The sequence below is a fragment of the Felis catus genome, chromosome F2 (genome assembly GCF_018350175.1).
Source record: "Felis catus isolate Fca126 chromosome F2, F.catus_Fca126_mat1.0, whole genome shotgun sequence".
NCBI classification, from domain to species: Eukaryota; Metazoa; Chordata; class Mammalia; order Carnivora; family Felidae; genus Felis; species Felis catus.
In genome coordinates, this window is record NC_058385.1 from 52,459,753 (window position 1) to 52,482,418 (window position 22,666).

At 36.8% G+C, this 22,666-nt stretch overlaps 1 protein-coding gene across 8 annotated transcripts in view; it reads right to left on the reverse strand.

Moving 5' to 3' along the window:
• The window catches only part of ANGPT1 (angiopoietin 1), a 244,476-nt gene that overhangs the window by 29,612 nt on the left and 192,198 nt on the right, over positions 1–22,666 (reverse strand). For all 8 annotated transcript variants that reach the window (XM_045050092.1, XM_045050094.1, XM_045050093.1 and 5 more), the window contains 2 exons: positions 21,113–21,214; positions 10,297–10,463 (listed from right to left, as the gene is read on the reverse strand). In XM_045050092.1, coding sequence (XP_044906027.1) covers positions 10,297–10,463; positions 21,113–21,214 — 269 coding nt within the window. The remainder of the gene's footprint in view (positions 1–10,296; positions 10,464–21,112; positions 21,215–22,666) is intronic.

Below are 22,666 nucleotides of genomic sequence, written 5' to 3' on the forward strand. Positions count from 1 at the left end.
TGTCAAAGAAACATACACCATTCAGATGTAATTCTTCTGCTAGGAACACAAGGTGTACTTTAAGAATCAGATTATAAATAGGTACCAACTATTCATTTGATCTTTAATCACATCTATTATTTTTAAAGCAGAGTTCATTGAAATAGTTCTTTTATAACAATGATGTGACCTTCAAATTTGTATATAATGATCAGACTTAGAAAGTTCTCTCTACAATTGATTAGGAAGGTATGTGAGGGAAAGGAAGTTGAAGCCTAAATATGAATAAAACTAAAATCTTTATGCAGCTATTTAGTTGAACTTCTAACTGAGCCAGGTAATAAAATAGTACTTTTGATTCTTTCAATAGAGAATAAGCATATCAGCATAAACACTGGCCTTTGTTTGTTAGCACCAAGAGACATATCTAAGCACTTTGCAGATATTTTAAATATTTAGCTGAATACTTTATTTAATATTAAAGCTGAATGTTATGATGCTACTATTAAACAATATTTGTAGTTGATGCATTTAATGTTGATATTTATTGATACTTGGCATAATTATTTATAATGCTTTTACGATGTTTATGATTGAAATGGGTAAAGACTCTTAGAAAAGAAATAAATCATCTAGAGAGAAAAAATTATAAGTTACAGAGTAATAAATATTTTATACTTTCATTGTCACAATTTTGAAGTTTCTACTCAAAAAGTATAATTAACTAAATCTTGTAATTTTCATTAAGCTCTCAGTTATTCATCCATGATGAATTCTATAAAATCAATGTTTACTGACACCTAGTGGCAGTTATCAAAATTGTAGGCAGAGAACCTAGTTCTTGTAGCCAAAAAAACTACCTATCAGTGTCAACAACACAGTATCCTTTTTCAAGATCAGTTGGCCTACAAAACAAGGTACGTTGTCTTTCTATTTTGTTAATATCGTATTTCATTTGCTTGGCATCATACAATACAGAAACTCTTGCACATCATTTACAGGTAAAGAAAACAAAACAAAACAAAACAGAAGAGCCTAGAGTTGAATAGATCAGGGAAATGAATCTCATGCAAGCAACAAACCAAAACCTAAAGGACATAGCACTTTATGAAAGTCTTACACGGAAATTGGCATATGCCGTCACTCTAAACCATAAACGTCTGAGGGCAGGAATTTTGACTTGTTGATCTCTGATTTCCAGCATCTAGATAAATAAATGCCAAATAGTAGCCAGCTGTCTGTTGAATAAACAACAACCAAAAATCCTTGTTGATATGTCTTTCATATATTTATTAGACAGCGCTTCCTTTCCAGTCACATGTCAAACCTTGTGGAGAGATCCCTGCACTCCTAGAGGGGGCAATCTAGGGAAGAGCCAAATAATAGTCAATTACAATCCAGTGTAATAAGGAGTCTGATAAAGATATGCACAGAGCACAGTGACAGCAGAAAGAAAGGGGTTCTTATCCATTGTAGGAAGCATAACTCTTCAGATCAAGCTGAGGCTTGAAGGATAATGAAAATCAAGTCAGCCACAGAGTTTTGAAGCTCTTAAAGAATAGGGGTTGAGTTCTGTGGGTTTTGTTTCACTCATAATGCCTTGCATATTGTTGTTGTTCATATTTATTGAATGAAATTGATCAAAACACTGAGTGAAAAAAAAATTGACTGAAATATGAAAGACCATTTCAAATGAGCTGCCCTCAGAAGCTATCATTAGCTGCCAGTCCTAAGTCTCTTCCATATTACGAGTTGTGTGGCTATCCTCTTTGCTCTTAGCATTATGCTTTGTTCCTGTCCCCTTATACTCCATGCTTAAGCAAAAGCTAATAACCATTTACATCAATCTAACCATAGGCCTAGCAAGACATACCGGGTCTCATTTATGAGGCTTAATATATGCTATTCCCTCTTCTATCTCCAATTTTGACTATTTTTCTAGCTAATTCCAATTTGCCATTTGTATGTCAACTTAGGCTACCCTGTGGAAGTCTTCTCAGCTTCCCAAATTGGTTAGATCCCCCTATTCATGCCATACTTGTCTTTATTGGTGAACTCACTGTGTTCATGGTATTGTAACTGCCTGTTTGTCTATTATCTGCTCCTTCCCCTATCCTCATCACACATGTATAGGCACATGTGTAAACACACATACATATCTGACTGCTGAAATCCCTGTGGATATTTTATCCTAGGATAGCACATACTAGAACATAACAAATATTTTATTCCTTGAAAACAGAGCTTTCATCTTTTCAGTAATGGACAGCACTAGGAGGACTCCCAGTAGTGGGATCACAGGTCATCTCTCTAGACTATTTCCTTGAGGCAGAGCTAGCTCTGCTTCTAACAACTCTCACCAACCTAGAAGTTTCTAGAATAGCAATTATCTGAATCCCAGCATTAGTTTTTCTAGAGCAGGAATCCTCTGGGAATCTTAGACCTAACAGGACTGGGACATTTGTTTTGTTGGCTTAGAAAAATCCAGGACTCTAGAAACTGGCATTAATCTACTTTAATAAAATCAAGGGATTTTCCTGACCATTAGAAGACCTGGAGAGGTACAAAGTGACTTTGTAAGATCATTCCTTTCTCCTTATGAATATTTTGTCTCGGTCAGAGTATAAAATACAAATTTTGTTGAATAAAACATTTTTTTCTCTGTTTCAGGAAGGAACTATAACAAAAATTGTAGTCTAAATATAGTAAGATAACTCCCACATTGGAGACATTATTTGGAAATACAAATAAAATGACTTAAAGCCTTGAGTTTGCAATCTAGGCTAAAAATTCAAGAGGGTAGAAACAGCCAGAGGATTCCCTATTTTTTTTTTTTCTACCTTGATCAGTCCAGAAGTGCTGTAAAAAGTAACTTTCTTCTTGGTATTTCAACACATCTGCTACTGGTTCTAGCCAGGACTGTATAGCCCAGAGGATCAGAGAAATGAAAAACATTTCACTACAGAGAGTAAAACAAGTTTTGCAATACCTACAAAAATGCAGGGCTTAAATTTATGTGGGAGGCTCTAGAGAATTCTTTTCACTCTACACTAATTTGTCCTTGAAATACATACATGACATGGGAGTATTTTAATGTTAAAAAAAATAAGATTTTGGAATTGAAAAGATTTCATTCTTACCTTCTTATTTTACTTCTGAGGACCTGAGACTTGAAAAAGTGAAGTAACTTGTCCAAGGTCATTCAGAAAATAACTACAGATCCAAGGCTAGAATTCATGGCTCTTAATTCCCAATACAAGGCTTTACCCATTACATCAAACTCTTCCCCAATAAAGATGTTGGCCAAAAGTAAATTTTGTGCAGAAAGATATTTAATGGCTAAATTATTTTTAAGGGTTTTTTTTTGACAATTTTTTCCCCAAACATTCCATTCATCTCTTCATGTGGAATCTCTTCAGAACAAGGCTTTAACACATAGTTTCACCCTGAAGGTATCATTCATCCCCAACAAATTACATGGAGATAATAAAATATGGAGAATATTCTTAAACTGTGCATCAATATTATAGTAAGATTGTAATTATAAGATGAAAATTGTAAATGGTTAAACATTATCATTCATACTTTATTAATAGAGATTTTCTGTTGGTTCAAAGAGGGGTTACCTTTCAGCTTGTCATTATACTCTCCGTGATAAAGGATTTAATAATCCAGTTAATACCATGGTAAGATAAAAGAATTAACTTTAGGGAACAAAGTGTAACCAAGAGTAGAAAAAAAATTAACATGTAAAATCACTTGTGTAATAAAACATGTTCAATAAACTGTGCCTTTCTAACAAGGCTGAAATTTTTTCATGTAATTTTCTTTTTATTCGTATACATTAAAGTAGCACAACTAAATTTTCTCCAATTGGTAAATCTTTACTTTTTTAGCTATAATAATAGAATACAACACTTTTTAAACTATGGTTTACAAACATCTGAGGTACTAGCAATGAAAGGGCCAAAAGGATATTGTAGTAGGTCCCCACACTTTAACCAAAATGGATAAGCTTTATGGGTTTTATACATTATATTTTGTAAGAATTTTCTTTAAGAGATTACATATTCCATTGCAAAAATGAAAACAAAACCTTAAGTGAATTAAACTTAGCCAAACCAATAATGGGACAAATTAACTCTTTGTACCTTTGGATGTGATAAAATGGGAAGTACATAATATTGTTTATACAGCATTCTCGCCAAAAAGATTTAATTTGAATCTCATCAGGAAGAAATAATAAGGTGAATCCAGAAAGAGACATTTCTGAGGAACACTGACTGGGATTTTTTAAAAATATTTATGGTAGGTATGTGGTAGACTATTCTAAGTAAAAGTTGACTGAAGAGATCACAGATGAAATAAGTGAACCTGGACTGGGTCTTGAAGCCAAATTAACAAACAGACAAAAATCCCAATCAGTAAAACATTTCTGGGACAGTGGAATATGGATTTCAATACAGAATATAATTAATTTTCTTATCAAAACCAGTAATAAATTTCTTGGGTGTGATGCAAATTGAAAAAAAAATATGTAAAATTTTTTTTTTATAGTTGCATGGCATTTAAATTTGTCCAATACAAAGTATGTTTGCATACTCTTTTTGGTTGGATCTCCATAACAAATGGTGAGGATGATAGGAGAGAGGGCATTATTCCCACTTAAAGATGACAGAACTGAGGTATTAAAGTAACATGTAAATTGCCCACGTTATATAGCTAGATTAAACTACTGTCAACTTGGTTAATCTGGGAACTATGTTTCCCAGGATATCCCTCCTTGTTCTCCAAAAGAGGACTTGGTGTGAGATTTGGAAGGTGGGAGGAAGCAGAGGCCTGAATCTGACCATCAGTCAATATGGAAGAGATGCCTGTCAGTTCCCAGCTTGTCCTTTTCCACTCTGCATCCAGCCTGCCTTCCCATGCTGTCAACAGTCCCAGACCTGTCAACGGATGTTTGATTGGTAGCATAGCTACCCTGAAGTGACATAGTTTCTTAGATCTCCCCCTTTGTGGTCCTCCTCTGGTGGCTGGACATGCTTGTTTTCTTGGATTTCCCTGCAAGCTCCAGCTGGTCCACTGCTATGCTGGGACCTTCACCTTTCAGACCTTCACTATCCCAGTTCATCTCACAGTTGTGCAAGGTGTAATCTGTATAACAAATCTCTTATTTCCACAGTGCTTATCATAGCTCTGTTTTTCTGAACACGGATACAACCAACTTGGTTTTGTGGACATGGAAGCCAGACTTCACTATTTAATAGCTTCCACATCTTCTGATTCCTATTCCAAAACACTTTCCAATAGACCACAGTATCTTGCCACACCCACAATTAATCTGTTATTTAAATTTTTTTTAATGTTTATTTATTATTGAGAGACAGAGAGAGGCAGAGCGTGAGCAGGGGAGGGGCAGAGAGAGAGGGAGACACAGAATCTGAAGCAGGTTCCAGGCTCTGAGCTGTCAGCACAGAGCTCGACGTGGGGCTCGAACTCACAAACTGTGAGATCATAACCTGAGCTGAAGTCGGATGCTTAACCAACTGAGCCACCCAGGTGCCCCAATTAGTCTGTTATTTTTAAAGCACTTGTTGTGGTGGGGGTAGTTGTGTATTTGCTTTTTAAACTCTGAGTATTAGGGCCATCAAAGTTTTCATGAGAACTAAAAGGTCACTGTAAGCCCTAAACTGATGTTTCCAGCAATTTGATATTTCCTCTTACTGAAGTATTTATTAGAGAGACCAAATTTATCAAAGAAATAAAGGGGCATAAAATAAAAAAGAAATATATACAGAAAAGTAATTCCATTCTAGAAAACAATTTTTGAGCTGCAACTTTACAAAAACTTAATTTATAGGACAGAAAATTGAGAATAAGAGATAAGATAATGCCCATGAACATTCAAATTATTAAAGACAGAAATAGGATCAGAAGAAACAAATTTTATCTGTTAGAATATATGCTTTGAGTGTATTTAGTTCTAGAAATTGACTTCTGTATTTCCCTTTATTGAGGGATCGCCATATGGTGCACACTTTTGATATTGAACCTCAAATAACTTCTACTCATCTCAGTACCTGTGACCGTGTACCATGCCTATTTTTTTCAAGTGAAAACAAGGTGTCTGATGCATAGTATCTGCTCACCAAATATTAGTTATTAACTATCACTTAACATTTTTGCTAACTTAGATATATTATCTTGAATTTTGATGAAAATGGTTCCTATTCTCAAGAAGCTTAGAAATAGTAGAAAAGGGAAACAAGCACAGTTATTTAATAAATACTTGTTAATGACTTATAATAGAATGTGGATACTGGATAGTTCGTCACAGACCCATTAGGGATCTATGGGAGCACAAAACATCTAAACTGGCCTATGTGAAGATGATGCATTTCTCGAGGAGATCAGTGTAGGGAGATTTATAAAGGAGGGCTCTCAGGATCAATCCCCATGGCAGAATGAAGAAAGCAATACTGAACAGAGAGAGGATGAATTCACACACAGTTACTGTAGAGGGCTTGGCTAATCCCAAGTGGAATTCTGAACCTGGGATGGCCCTTCAGAATTGTCCCAAACTGGGGCAAGGGGTCCTTTATATACTCCTGTATTGACTAGTCATTGGATGCAATCTGTCTGCAGGACAGTGACCTCGGGTGATGTGACTTTCTTCAGCCACAGGCAATGCTCAGGCAGGGGACCCTGGCTACAGGCTGTAAACCCGCAACATTCCTGGAAGGTGAGAGAAGGAGCACTATAGTTCCGAAGGGAGGCTAGGAGTGAGTTCATCACAACACATACCATAACATTTATTAGGGAAAACTTCCTGATATAAAGGAGAATCTTATGGGTTTATAAGATGTATCTAAGTCAAGTTTATATGTGTGGGTGCCAATATAACATAACCAGAGACACAGAAGGTTTAGGGAAATTGCAAGTAGTTTCTGGAACATAATCATAATGAGGAGTATCTGGTCAGGTGAGGTTTTTGGGAGAGTGTATTAGTGAAAGCTGATAGTTGTTGGGAAAGTGTATTACTGACAGACTTTAATCTGTAGATATTTGAACATTGATGAAATATATGAAGGAGGGCAGAAACCAAAGTCAGATTATCTTTTAGAAAAACCATTCCCAACAATAGTGTGGATGATATATTTGAGAGCATCAAGATTGGAGGCAGGAAAGCTGTACAACAGTTTGGGTGTTAGATGATGAGGACCTGAATACTACTACCTCTCTAGAGGAAGTATTTAATAATTTCACATTAATTGTGTGTTATTTTACATGATGTGTTTATCATGACACTCTCACATTATTTTTTCCTTATATATATTCTCCTGGGTTCCATAGATTTTATTTTCTATCTGAGAAAATCATTTGGGAGTTTCCTTAGAGAATAAAAGGAAAGTGTGTGTATTCTATGTCCATTTGTAAGCTTATGTATCCATTCAACAACACTTACTTTTATCAGTTTGTGTCCAGAGCATGAGAAAAAAATTTTAAACTTAGATTTATACATTATGACCACAGCTATTATAAGTTTCCAAAATAAAATTTGTTAAGATAGAATACTTAAAAAAAAAACCTCTCAAAAAATCATCTGAATTTAATTTGGAGGAGGAAGAAATATTGAAAAATTTAAAAAAATAAACCAAAATCCTAATATGAATTCCATAGTTCTGTTTTTAGTTGATATTTACTTGAGTTTGAGCAGGTCAGTTGACCAAAGCCTCATTTCCTTCATATTTAAAATGTGTCTAGTAATACCTACCTCAAAACTTCAGTGTGAAGACTGAATGCTTAAAGTGTTAAAAACCATTTCATAAATTATAAAACACTACACAAATGCTAGTGTTAATCCTTTTAATGAATTATCACTGAAATTAAGAAATTCCTTCTTAATTCAGAAGAAAGAGAAATAAGTGGATGAGAAGCAGAGGCAAAGTCGGACTTCTGGGCTCTAACTTCAGGCCACACCTGGTGTTATTGGACTTGAGTGAGTGATGACACAGGTGGGGAGGGGAGTCACAAGGGTGTACTCCCTTTTCAGGCTTCTGTCTGATTTTCTTCGAAAGAGTAAATAGGACCATTTCATAGTGTGCTTATTTTAAGCAAGCTTTCACCAGAAAAGGCATTACGTTTTAATGAATTCTAATTTCCCATTTGATGCCAATATGAATCTTATACTCAACTGCATGAGAAGGTGATGGTTACAGACTTATTTTCTGCTGGGTCCTACCGAGAGAGAGGGCCAAAGCCACCAACTTTACTACAACAGTGTGCCTATCAAGGTTCATAATTCTCTCAAGAAAGAAAAATGGGGATCCCAGAGTGCATGCCTTACTCTATCTGGGAAGACTTGCTTTTCAATCATAAATCTGCATCATATGGGTGAAGATCAGAATCATACATCATAGGGACAGGAAATGATCAATGAAGGCAGTGGGGCATTCTAAGAGAAAGTAAGTGCTCCTTCCTCACACAGATGCCAGAATGACATTCATACCATGCACCCTGAAGCCTACTTTGGTTTCTGACAATCTTCCTAAACCTGTCCATGCACTCTTTGTCTTAACACCACCCCAGCCTCACAAGCACATGTGTATGCATGTAAACACACACACACACACACACACACACACACACACACACACCCCTACAAAGAACTGAGAGACATTTTGGAAAGGAACCAAAGCAAATTCTCCAGGAGCCTAGAAAAAGACTAGACTAATTATTTGCTAGTCCTATTGTCAAGCTGTCTGACATTAGCCAAGTTCCATATAGTTTCAAGTTTCAGGTCAAAACATTTACATAAGAGTACCCCTGATGTTTTACAGTGGTTTCTCTTGTTATAAAACTCCCCAAATATTGACCTCCTTGGAAACACATCTTCTTACACTCCATTGCATTTTATAAATGTCTCTTCTTTGGTTTCTTGAGTTGTCATTAGGTACACCCTCACTACCCTCCCATGAGATGATGAAAACTCTTTAGATCTATTTCTTATCCCACTGTTGTGACATCATCACTGTTTGTTTAAAAAAACGATCCTTATGTCTCTAAGGATCCAATCCCCTACATAATCCATTAAAATAAAATGAGATATGTTCATCAAAATGTTGTGGATTCAAACCCTTAAAGAATAGCATGTCTCAGAAAGACACAAGCGGCAGAAACCGTGGAACTATAAGAGGGCCACACAGGTTGGAAAAAACAGCAGAAGGCTTTAGTTGCTATCACCGCATTTTGCTTGAAGCTATGTGCCAACCCTTTAATGCACACAATCACGTTTCCAAGACTGAGGTAGAGTAGCTACAATATGGAGAGTTAAAAATCACTGCAACACTAATTTGCTGATTATGAAACTGTCACACGCAATTATTAAGGGTTTATATGTGCCAAGTATTGCATTAATAGGTAGTGATATAAAAGTAATGGAAATATGTTCCCTGTTGTCAAGGAATGCCAGCCAGTTATTTAGTGACCTAGCTAGTTACAAAGCTGGACTGTGAGGTCTAGGAGACTAGAGACCTTATCACTGACTGCAAAATTACCAGTGCCTGGTAGGGTTCCTAGAACATAGAAGTAACACAATAAGGGTTTGGGGAATGAATTTATCATCCTGCATTACTTGCTTAGCCATCTTTTAATTTTTTTTTTTGGACAGTGTACAAGCTGCTGAAAAAAAAATCAGGATGTTAACAAGAAAGTGTAGAATTTGTCAATTTGTACATCTACAATGATGTATTGTGCACATTGATGCCATTATTTGAATTTATTCTTGCCTTTACATTATTTTCCAAAAAATTCTAAATTATGCCTCACCTTATCTTTTACATAAGTCATATAAAAACATAAACTTATACCTCCTCTTTGTCACTTTCAAAATAATGTGAAAAAATAACAATTTAAGAAAGGTGAATAAAATGAAAGTAGAAAATCATAGAAAGGAGTACTTATTCCAAGCCACTGAGTTTGAGTCAATTCTCTGCCATCAGTTTTATAGGTATGAATTCACTGCACCTATTTCACCACAATAACAGCAATAAAAACCACAACAACAATACTATTGTGCTTGACTTAATTCTTCATCCTCTAGTATCTGAGCCAACATCAAAATAGTCTGTGAAAATTCAAATTTAAAGCTTTTTAAGAAGCCTTTACTGAGATTTTCGTATCCCTACCAAAGGCCTAGACGACCTAATTCTCATTCTGAAGGATGGCTCTCATCACTCTGTCTTTCACATCTTTCCCCTGAAACTAGTCAGTGGCGAGGCCCAGGACAGTTGGGCCCTAAGTCGAAGGAGGACTTACCTGTAGTTTTGCTTTTCATTTCCTATGTGGAATCGGTCGTATTGTGAATAGGCTCGGTTTCCTTCCCAGTCCATTAGCTCGATTCTTAGTGTGTACTGCCTCTGACTGGTTATGGCAAAAATAAACTCATTCCCCAGCCAGTATTCACCAGAGGGATTTCCAAACCCCTACAAAAGAAGATAGAGATGCAGCGGTTACTTCAGACAAAACCTCTTATCATGTTCAGTGTTAACTATATTCTAAATAATAATAAAACTTTCTTTAAAGGGAAAGACATTTTTCACACTTTTTTCCAGTTAGTGACTCAATACTTTTCTGCTACATTTCTCTCCATTGAGCCTTATGTCTAATTCTTATTACAGTAAAGGCTGATATTCAAATCTGTATAGGTCAGATGATTTCAGATTAAATGCATCTGGTTAATAGGTTTCACCAGTAAACACTTCTCAGTCACAGACTGCTTTTGGAAATGTTTCTAAAATACTAGTTAATGGAACATTTTGAACATAATTCAAACGTTTTCAATGAATACTATCAGGATATTCTTGGACAAGATATTTAACAATATTATTATTGTTTTTGTTGTTGTTGCTGTTATTATTTTTCAGGAGTCAAATTATACTCAGATAATAACTTAAACATATTACTAGACCTTTGACTTTTCTAGCTTTAACATTTTCATTTTTAAATGTTAATAAGCAAACCTGTAAACCCAGGACTGGAATCATTTAAATGCTCTCTCGTTATGGATTCGGGTTTTGAGGCAGAAGGTTGACATGTAAGAGCTAGTGAGTGAGCCTAGCTGGCTGCTTTGCACCTGAATCTTAACATGACTCTTATTTTCGTTAGGGCAATTCCAGCCATGGATGTTAAATGTTCAAAAATAGTTTCTTTGTGGGTTAAAAAAAAGAAGTGGCCCCCCAAGGAAAGCCAACTCTCAATGTTGGTGATGTGAAACTACTGACATTCTAGATTAGGGTATTCAGTTTTCGAATCCTCAGAAAGTATTCTTTGGCAACGCTTGAAGTTTAATGTAATTCTTGAACTGCATGTTTGTCTTACTGACCAAACCGTGAGCTCCTTAAGGACAGAAGCTGTGCTATATCTGTGAAGCCTCAAAGACTACAGAGTGTTAGCATACACCCAGTACTCCATATGCTTTATTGAAGTTTGAAGAAGGGAGGGAAGGAGGGAGGAAAACACTATAGCATTTAATAATGACATTCAGAGAAGTAATTAAACATAATTCTTGGAGTGGAGGCTCTGAGCACTGCTGTGGAGAGCAGTGGAACTACCAAGGCGAGGGCTGAGCCCCATGCAGAGACCCTGCACATCCAGGAAGAAAGCTCTGTGCTGCAGGCCAAGTTGAAAGGAGAGGCTTTCGCCATTGAGATGAAGGTGGAGCTCCAGTGGGTATAGGAAGTGCGAGAGCTAGAACTGGTCTGTCCCTGGGCCCAGCTGGAGCTGGAGGTGAGCAAGGCCCAGCAGACAGCTGAATCGAGGTGAAGTTCAAGCAGATTACAATGGCCCTGGGCCCCGGCACCATCAGGGACCTTGTTGTGGCTGGGCCAGAGATGCAGGTAAAACTGCTCCAGAGCCTGGGCCTGAAATCAACACTCATCACAGTCAGCTCCACTCGCATCAACCTCTTCAACACAGCCTTGGCTCTTCTGGGGCTAGGGTCTGAAGCCCAGCACCCAGGCCAAAAGGGAGCCTGTATGCCCAGCTCCGAAGAGGGCTTGCTTCTCTGGTATCCTCCTGCCCCTGAAGCTCCTGGAGACAACATGCTGTGCCTTAGCTCGTACTGCACTGACAAAACACTTCTGAGCATTTAAAAACAAAACAAACAAAATAAACAAAAAACAAACAAACAAAAACAACATAATTCTTGTTGTTTAAAGTGCCCACTGAATCATGATCACTGGAGCTCTGGCTGAAAAAATAAAAATTCCTGGCTGCACAGAGAATCAAAATATTTGAGAACCAGCCCCATGGATCTATGTCCAAACAACCTCCCCATTTGTCCCATGCACGTTGATATCTGAAAGACAAACCTCCAGCATAGCAGGATATACACCCTGATGTTTCAGAAAGAAACATTCTGTTAACGGAGGCAATCATTAATAAAGGTTTTGCTTTTAAGAAGTGTGACGGTAGTACTGAGATAATCACAGCAATTCTCATTTTCCCAATACAGACGATAAAATCTGAAAATCTTTTTTTTTTCAAATTTAATGTATATCAACTTTATAGAATTATAACTATAGTAGAAGTATTCTTAACGGATTTCTCCTTTAACAAACTTAACACACTCCTTCTTTGAAATATATTGATTGCCACACCTGCGGGGCTCAGTTTAAGTGCCAGACTCCTGATTTTGGCTCAGGTCGTGATCTTATGGTTCATGAGTTTGAGCCCTGCATCGGGCTCTATGCGGACAGTGCAGAGACTGTTTGGGATTATCTCTCTCCCTCTCTCTGCCCTTCCCCTGCTTGTGTGTGCTCTCTCTTTCTCTCTCAAAATAAATGAACTTAAAATATATAAGTTTATGTATGTGTGCGTGTGTGTGTGTGTGTGTGTGTGTGCGTGTATGCCCAGAGGATACTAAATGCATTAAATACATTTGTGTGCTACTGTCTCTGCCAATTGAGTTACTTACTAAACGTCAGTAGTGTTGGGTCCCCAAACCATTTATGCCTGTTTTGTTATTGTTCTGATAAGATTTATAATGTTATGTAAATAAGTTCAGTATTAGTGGGAAAAGAGCCATTTGTTTTGTTCTGTTTTGTTTTTGATAAAACCTAATTTAAATATTAGGTTTGCTCAATAAAAGCAAATCACTAAAAAAATGCTTTAGAGTTATGTTTGTTACAATTACTCCAAAAGACTAGAAAAATAATAAAACATTAGAAGATTTTAACTTACGTTGCTTTGCAGGTGTCTTATTTGCTCTAGTGAAAACAAAACACAAAACAAAAACAAAAACAAAAAAACAGAAGGTAGAACTTTGATGCATTTAATTATGGGAAAGTTCTAAAAAAGAACCACTGACCCAGAATTCCAGACTCTGGCCCTACATTTTCAATAATGTGTAAATGAATATATAATTTTATACTTAAAATTAAAACAAAATTCATTAACATATAGAAGCACACATTTAAGATTATTCCCAAATTTAACTTAGTTTTTACTTAACTCAACACTCTTCATTCAAATTGTACTGGTATATGCTCCCCTGAAGCATATATTCTCCCCTGAGGTCCTGTAGCTCAGAGCAAAGATATAGGACCCCCAGAAGTCAGTATTCCAGTGCTCCCTTGCTTCTCTGTTTCCAAGATGCACAAGTCATACTTTGCCAAAGTTCCACAGTGGCAGAGAATATCAGAGCAATTTAGGATGTGCTAAGAATTTTACACATTTTCGTGGCAGCAAGGCTACATACCAGAAAGAAGAGTGAAGCTTACCTTCTCCAATGAATAAGCAAAACAAAAAGCTACAGGGCACTGAAAGTCAAAGAATTAGCACATTCTCAGTTGCAGCAGCCACTGGGAGGAGAAAGAAGACTGCTGGGATTTTTCCTTGCATTTTCTTCTCAGCTTAGACGCGTCAACTCTCTAGCCACTTGAGGATTCCCTCTGGTGCGCAGTTAGAAGGGATTCAGCAATTATACTAAATGTGAATAAGGAAGCTGGGAATGATGAAGTGTTAAGTTTTAGGTCACATATTTCCATGCTGCTGAAAGCACTGCAGGGATAAAACTGCTCAGCTTCCCTAGGGAAAAAGGGCAGTGATCTCCAGTGAGCCTCAAAAACAGATTAGTGTCATTCCTATGAGAGCCTCTGTCCCCAGCGTGGCACGCAGTCTTGTACCTCCTCTGAGTGGAGCTTAACATCCCTTCCTAAATAGTTTGCTTTTTCTGAGTGAAAAGAGAAGAAGAAGCAACTGAAAGGAAAACAACAAAATTTGGTTTTATAAATAAAAATTCTATTCCATGCACCTTGCCAGATAAACTGTCTAAACATGGTGCATGGTGGGAACAAGATGTTTGGCTACAATGAATCAAAATGACTGTTAGAGAGGGAGGGTAGGGAGGGAACTTTCTAAAAGCTAAGGGCAGCCATGCAGAAAACACTGTTTCATCATGAAGATGAAAAATAAGTCAAAGAAGGGAAAATGGGTTCCCACATTAGTAAACTGTCTATTGTATAGTTTATCAGGCAGACTACAGATCTAATGCCTAGAAATAAAGGCTTGGCTTTGATTAAATATCTTCTACTCCCTATCTCTGCTCCAATTTGAAGCATTGCTCTGCCTCATATTTGCTGTGGAACCTCCAATTATTAGTTTTTAGCCTCAGTTTCCTTATCTGCAAAACAGGGATTAAAAATGTCGTTTCCATATATAAGGTTGTGAGAGAGAAATAATATACTGAAAGCATTTAGCTCAATGCTGACACATGAGAACAACAAAAATCTACTTGTTTTAATTATAGTTAAAGGATATATCACAATACATAGTAATGTTCTGTTTACTTGCCTCTCTCCCACCAGACTGTGAGCTATTTGAGGAGAACCAGGTTTCATTCTACTCTGTATGCAAAAGGGAACAAAAACAATCCGGGACTATGTCTTAGCCTGGAAATGAATAAGGGGATACTGAAACAATTATTTAAAAGGTTTTTAGACGCTAGGGACTACTGTATTCTTACAGCAAGTTGAGTGTTGGTTTATATAAATAAGTACTGTCATTTTAATCCAAGAATTATTAAATAAGAAATTAGGGGTGCCTGGGTGGCTCAGTCAGTTAAGTGTCCGACTCCTGACTTCAGCTCAGGTCATGATCTCATGGTTCATGGGATCAAGCCCCATTTCAGGCTCCACACTGACAGCACAGAACCTGTATAGGATTCCCTCTCTCCTCTCTCTCTCTCTCGGCCCCTCCCCAGTTTGCGTGTGCTCTCTCTCAAAATAAGTAAATAAACATTTTTAAAAATAAAGAAAAAATAAATAAGAAATTAAAACCAACTGGTTGACACTGGTTGACATAAACCAAAGTGTAGACTACTCTCGTATTTTTACTTCTGCTTCCTAATGGAGAGAGAAGCTGTGTCCTCCAACTGTACCTTAGTCCTAGTTCTTTTCATCTCTTTCTGTCTATATCTCATAAGTTTTAAGAACTGCAAAAGAGGTAATTTTTGAGATTTTAAACTCATGTCAATAAATTCATAGCCCTGACAGTTGCTTTCAACCAGGAGTGCATATCAGAACCAGCTGTGGAGCTTTTTAAAAATAAGATGACTTAGTTCCCACATGGAGGTTCTGACTCAATATGTCTGGGGTGTGCTTAGAGATATGTATGTTTTTGAAAGGTTCCATGGATGAGTCTGCTTTGTACCATAGGTGGGGAATCATATAATTATGATGTGGAACAGCTATTCTGAATGCAAATGAGGAAGAATATAGTAACCAGATGAAATTATCTGAGTGGTACACAGGAAAGAGAGAGGCATAAAACCTCATCTTCATATGGAGCTCCATACCAGGAGACACAATTTGATAATGTATTATGGGACTGTCCTTGAAAAAAAAGTATGTTGATCCCTAAAATATAGAGATGGCCACATCCAAAAAGACCAGGCTCATACTTTATCATACACATACCGGATTACCATAGGTCTATATTTTACTCCAAAGAACCTGTAACATCTGTATAAATAAAAATAAAAGCTTATGGGGCGCCTGGGTGGCGCAGTCGGTTAAGCGTCCGACTTCAGCCAGGTCACGATCTCGTGGTCCGTGAGTTCGAGCCCCGCGTCGGGCTCTGGGCTGATGGCTCAGAGCCTGGAGCCTGTTTCCGATTCTGTGTTTCCCTCTCTCTCTGCCCCTCCCCCGTTCATGCTCTGTCTCTCTCTGTCCCCAAAATAAATAAACGTTGAAAAAAAAATTAAAAAAAATAAAAGCTTATACAAATGTTAGTGCTAACACTAAAAAAGCAGCAAGTCTTTATCAAAAGAATAAAAAATAGTAATAAAAATACGACAATGCTAGGTCATATCTTTTCATGGAAACTATTATGTTTAGTTACTTCAATCACAATCACATGTAAAATTTCAGATAGATTGTTAATCAATGTTCTTCCTCTTTTAGCCCTTTAATGAAAGGCAAAAACAGACACTGGAATTTAACCTAATCTAATACTTAAAGTTGGCCTTAAAAACTGCATATTGTTAAAAAAAAATACACACAGAGGAAAGATCAATATTCATTAATTTTGGCCAAGACCTGCAGAAATATTCAGTTTTGGTTGTATGTTCCCAAGTTAATAAAATAATTGTCTCTATACTTTGTTGCTTTTTTTTTTTTTTTTTGTCGGATAATGCTTCTAGGAAGTGTTGACTTTCTATAGCTGAAACACAATTGAAACCAGACACAGTCGATGTATTTTATGGGTTTCATCTTTTTTCCATACAAATGATTAAAGAAAACAGATATGAAGGCAGGGTTACTGATCTATGGCTTTTCAGAGGTGCTTTAATACACAATTCAATCATGTATCTCTTCCTGTAACTGCTGAGACATTCATCCCAAGAAAGATCAAAAGAATGATTTACTTCAACATTTTAAATTTCTTATATATATTTTTCTCTTTTTAATGTGAAGATGTTAAAAAGCAGTTGAAAATATGTTCTTAATTTCTTTCCAGAAACAAAGAGCTCTAAGAAGGTATGGTGCTCAAAGAACTCCCAGAAGGTATGGTGCTCAGACCGAATATTTGTGTCAGTAGGAAGTTCTGTTTATGGGGGTAATTGTTTTCCATACAAAGCCAGGTTGTCTCCAGGGCATTAGTCACTACCTTCCATAAAGTTAGGCCACTAGAGTACTATTTGGAATTCCAAGCTGACTGGGCTTTATATATGCAAAAGTACTGCTGATAAGTGCCATTGCTGGAGGCCACTGAATGGTATCCTCCTGGCTTGAAAGAGTTAAAATGGTTCCCTAAGTGCCTCATTAAAAAGGCCCACTGCAGACTTCCCTCTCTGCAAACATCTTTACAAATCCATAAACCAGATTTTGCTGAATCCCCTCATAAGGAAGGTTAAGTGAAAACAAAGCTCAGGTAAAAGGCTTTTGTAGGCTTAAAGCCAATGTTAAGAATCAAATAAGTTGCAAATCTTCCCTGGTGAGAGAGGTTTAAAAATAATAAATTACAATATGAATTTGTAATTCATGTGCTGATAATTTTAACATATTGTTCTGGAAACCTTATGAGGCAAAAGGCAGCCCATAGATATCAACCAGAATAAAGGGAAGGAGAGAGGCGAGGCAGAAAGGAAGGCAGGATGAAATTTTATTTCTGTACTCAGCACTCAAGAAAGAGGTGAAGCATCTTAGTGTATAACAGGAGACTCGTGAAGATTGAGGAGGAGGTGGGGCATGCCAAGAAGTTTGTGTTTTCCCAAAGGATCCAACACCCTAGCAGCCAGTTCTTCTGATGTTAGGAACAGAAGTGGGTGTGACTGAGAAGAGTTGGCGGAAGGAACCTACATCCACTCTTGTTGGGAGTCCTTATTTTGTCCAGAGGTAAAAATCTCTGGAGGAAAACAATGGGAACACTTTCTACCATGTGTTTTGGTGAAAGTTAACCAAGTTGTGACATGTGATGAATTCTCTCAATTAAAACAAAAAATCAGTCAGACTCATTTTTGCCAAAATGTTTCAGATTTTGGCACTTCTCTCAATTTTCTGACCATGTTGAATTGACACTCAGCTGATAAATTGTTCTAGTTTGAATGAAATAGGATAGTCTTTGTATTTAAAAAAAGGGGGGAGGGGGAGGGGTAAACTTCCCCAAAGCTATAATTACAGAGTAATTCAGTCTCAGTCAAACATCGAAAAAAGTTGCTTAAAATACATAAATACTTATAAGACATGAATCATTGCCATACTTCAGGTCAGTCTGTCTTACTTAATGTGTCTAGTTTGCCAAGGCAGCAGGTGCTTACAAATAATAATTCAGCATTATGGAAAGTCACCATGATGATCACTTTATATTCATTTTTCTATTATCATTGATATTAATAATAATGTTTTTCAGATTTGCCTGAACCTGTATCTACAGCCTGATTCTCAGATGACTTCTTCACATTCCGTTTTAGTGGTTTAAATAATCCTGAGATAAGATAGTTTACAAAATAGTATTTTTGGCAAGTAAAAATTTTGCACTCTTTGATGTCTTATTCTTGGGTACTAACTACTGTTTATTGAAAATGCAGTATGTCAAGTGTTTTATTTATATCTAATCCTCACAACATCCCTGCAAGGCAGGTGAGGTATTATCATTAATGTCCCCTTTTAACTGGTGAGTAAGTTAGGTATAGGTTAAATGATTTGCCAAAAACACTCCATATGCAAATGGCAGGGTGAAGATTCAAACTGTTGATATAGACATAATGCAAGGCCCCTTTTTTTGAGAATTTAGATGAAATGTTTCCCATATGTTCTTAGAATCACATAAGTAGAAAGAGACCTTGAAGTGGAACTAATATTCTCTGTTATAATCTGGTGATTTACATTCTACTGGAGTGTTTCCACTGAAGAGAGGTCTTCACCACTTAATAGGCAGTCCATTCATGTTGGAAAGAATCATCAGAGACTTTTGTTCATACTCAGTCAAATTTTGCCTCTCTGGAATGTTCTTCCACTCATTATGGGGCTTCCTTCTTTAAAGCAGTGTTAAAATTTAGATTCTAACTCAGGGATGGAGCTTGAGATGCTGCATTTCTCAGAAGCTCCCAGACAATGCTAGTGCTGCTGGTTTCTGGACCACATCACACGGTAAGGAGCAGGCTACCTCCACCCAGTCAATTTAAATAGCTATCAGACAGTTTATACCTAAATGCTTTGCTTTCCCTTCAGGTTACAGCCCCATCCATTCAGTGCTTGCACCTTATAGGATAAGAAATCCACAAGAATTTAAAGCATTATTAATGATGTAATCAGACTACAGTAGACACCAGTGAGTCTGCATTTTTTGAGACTATAAACTATTAAATAGACTGAGCACACTGGTCTTGGTTTTTAATAGCTAGCAACACAAAATGAGCTTATAGTCAGGTAAATCTATCCATCCTTTAAATACCAGGTTCTTAAGCTAATTTGTCACTTTCATCCTATAGTCTTACTTAATTTTGTGTATTTTTGGTCTAGGTGGAAGACTACATTTATCTCTGTAGAATTCTATCTTGTTGGCTGTAGCTTTCCTTTCTACCTTGAATTCATGCTTTTTTGAAGACATTAAGGTTCCAACTTTGTATAACTCTAAACTTTATTAACCTACATTCAGAGTATTCAACTATGTATCTGATAATAAATATAGTAGACACAGAGACACCAGAAGAGATGCCCTTCATTTATTCAAATCATTTTAACTGTCATTTGACCAACTATGAACCTACTAATGTGTACAGTGTGATGTCTATTAGCTACAGTTTTCACACATTTTCTATAAGAATATTAAGACAGAGCTTAGACTCATACATTTCTCTTCACCTTTTCTTTAACCTTCTGAGAGGAGAATTTGTCAAAAGTTAGTCAAAACAAGAATTACCCAGAACATTTAGATGTAAATTGTGGAATTAGTCCATAAATGGAAGCCTCTTCCATTATTGCATCTTGACATTTTGTCAGCAGATTTTAATAGTTAATTTAGTAGGCATTGACTCTATGACTATTGGATTGTGCATTATTTAAAGTATCTACTATAGGAGCACCTGGGTGGCTCAGTTGGTTGAGTGTCTGACTTTGGCTCAGGTCATGATCTCACGGTTCTTGAGTTGGAGCCCCACATCGGGCTCTGTGCTGACAGTGTGGAGCCAGGAGCCTGCTTTGGATTCTGTGTCTCCCTCTCTCTCTGCTCCTCCCCCACTCACACACACTCTCTCTCTCTCTCTCTCAAAAATAAAGATTAAAAAAATATAAACTATCTAGTATATTATCTTCAAAAAGTTGATCTCCCAACTTGCTGACTTTCCTCTTAAAATGGAGACAGTTAATAGGTTTGATATAAAAAATGAATAAGAATTTATGTATAGGGCTGTGTCATATTAAGCATTAGAAAGATTAGCTACGATGATAGTGATGGTGACCAGTGATGTCTGCTATAATTCTGGAGACCCCAGTGAACCATGCTTCACAGTTCACACCCTTGTGTACTCCTTGAATCTTGAATGTACACTGGCCCTCTCATTAACTCTAACCAAAGGAAGCAGTAGAAGTGATACAGTACCATTTCTGGGTCTAATAAACCTTAAAAAGATTTATTTTTTAAGGGATGCCAACTGTCACATAAGAAGTCTGATAACCCTGGATCACCATACTGGGAGAAGCCCAGCCCAGCCACACGGAGGAGCTCTTAGTCAACACCCAGCAACAACTTGCCAGCTACATGAGTGAGGCCACTGGAAGTACCTCTCCATAATCCAGAGCCATGCACACCTCCTTTGACCTGGATCATGTACTCAACCTGGGTCTGAGTTCTAGCTTTCCCCACCCTCATTCAACCAGGAACAAATCCAGATAATACATAACAGTTCACCAAATAATTTCAGTAATACATTTTTCTTTCTGATGCACATATGGAAATCATTTACTGAAAATGATTTATGAGTGTTTTGTGTTTAATAAAAATAATGTGACTAATGTATCATTTTATTTTTAAAATAACTGAAAAAACACCTAAAAGTACAAGGGCTTATCACACAGTGTGGTGAAGGTAACCTCATGATAAAACATCAAAAAACTAAATTCCTCCATCTTACCATTTTATAATCTTTCCAACCTCTTTGGAAATCCAGACTTCCATCTTCGCGATGTTGTATTACGGTCCAACCTCCCCCATTAAGATCCATATTGCAAAATACCTAATAGAGATAGGGAAAACAAAGTCAAGTGAAAATTATGTCTGCTTTAAAGAAAAGAGCATCAAATATGTTTCAAAACCAGAAATAGGATAGGTAGGCCCACAGATAAATTAAATAAAAATTACTATGTGAAAAATCTTGGTTTAGATATCTTATTGGGTATTTAGTTTTATATTAGAATTGTTTCTGATTATGTTCCATCATATTACTTAAATTGCCTGTAAAAATTTAAATCAGTGAGCTGAAAATTGTCTCAGTGTCAGATTATAAAAAAATTTTTAAGAAGTTTTATCTTGAATGGTAATAGGCACTTATGTATGTTCAATTTTAAAAAATGCTATCTAGGTTTCTAAAATTACAGACCACTTTATTGCCAAAACATAAGACTCAGAATTCTTAAATATTTAATTAATTGAAATGGTAATAATAATAATAATAATAATAATAATAATGATTTTGAAAAGATAATTAAAAATCATATATATTTAGCTATTACATATTTCATTGCACATTAACTCCTGTATAGTTACATACTACAATCATTAGTCTTGATGGTTCAGTATTACATTAGAGGCAAAATTTGGTCCACAGCATATGGAGAACATATTATTTGCTTAAACTTTTGTCATGAACAATAACAGGAGAATATGACATACTATATTCCTTTTGAGTGTGACAAGCATTTCTTCCCCCTGTGGAAAGTTAGCCAATGCTATCAAAGACTTATACTCATTTCAATTACTCTAAAACAATAGTATTTATTTAGAAATTGATTCATTTCCCCCAGAGTCCACCCAGGGAGAGAAACATATCTGTAACAGGATTATCTTCAGAGAGTAATCACTGTAATTGATGTAGTAGGGTAGTAGGGATGTGGCAGTTTGATTATTCAAGGTCCTAGACATGGAGAACACCATTCCCCTGGCAGTTGACTGCTAATGCATTGTGGAGTCTGGCTAAAGGTATAGATATGATGCAACAGTGGCAGACAGGCTGTGTGGGCACAGTGCTAAGTCTGAGTAAAGGAAAAACCTCAAGCGTTTTCCCTGAAGCCCTCAGTCTGGAGCACAAATGGCTAAGGGCTATGAAAACAATGGCAACAACTGTCATTCAAAGGACAAATTGTCCATGTACTTCCTCAGAGTGAAAGGAACTACGAGACAGTTGCCTCTTTGGGAGCATATAAATTAAGCAAACTGCTCTCCAGAGGGCTCTTCCTCTAATTTCACAACAGTCACCCATCAGTGTATCGTTATTGTCCCTAGGAATTGACCCACATCCAAGATTATAAATTGAAATTCCACTCCCTGTCCCAAGGTTCCCCTTCTACTAATCCCTTAACCAATCTGTACCCACTCTTTGGCCTCAACCCAACCTCTAGCTACTCTTTCCTCCTCCCCAATTCTAACTGATTCATTCACTTAGTTTTTACTCAAACAGCATTTTGGGGCA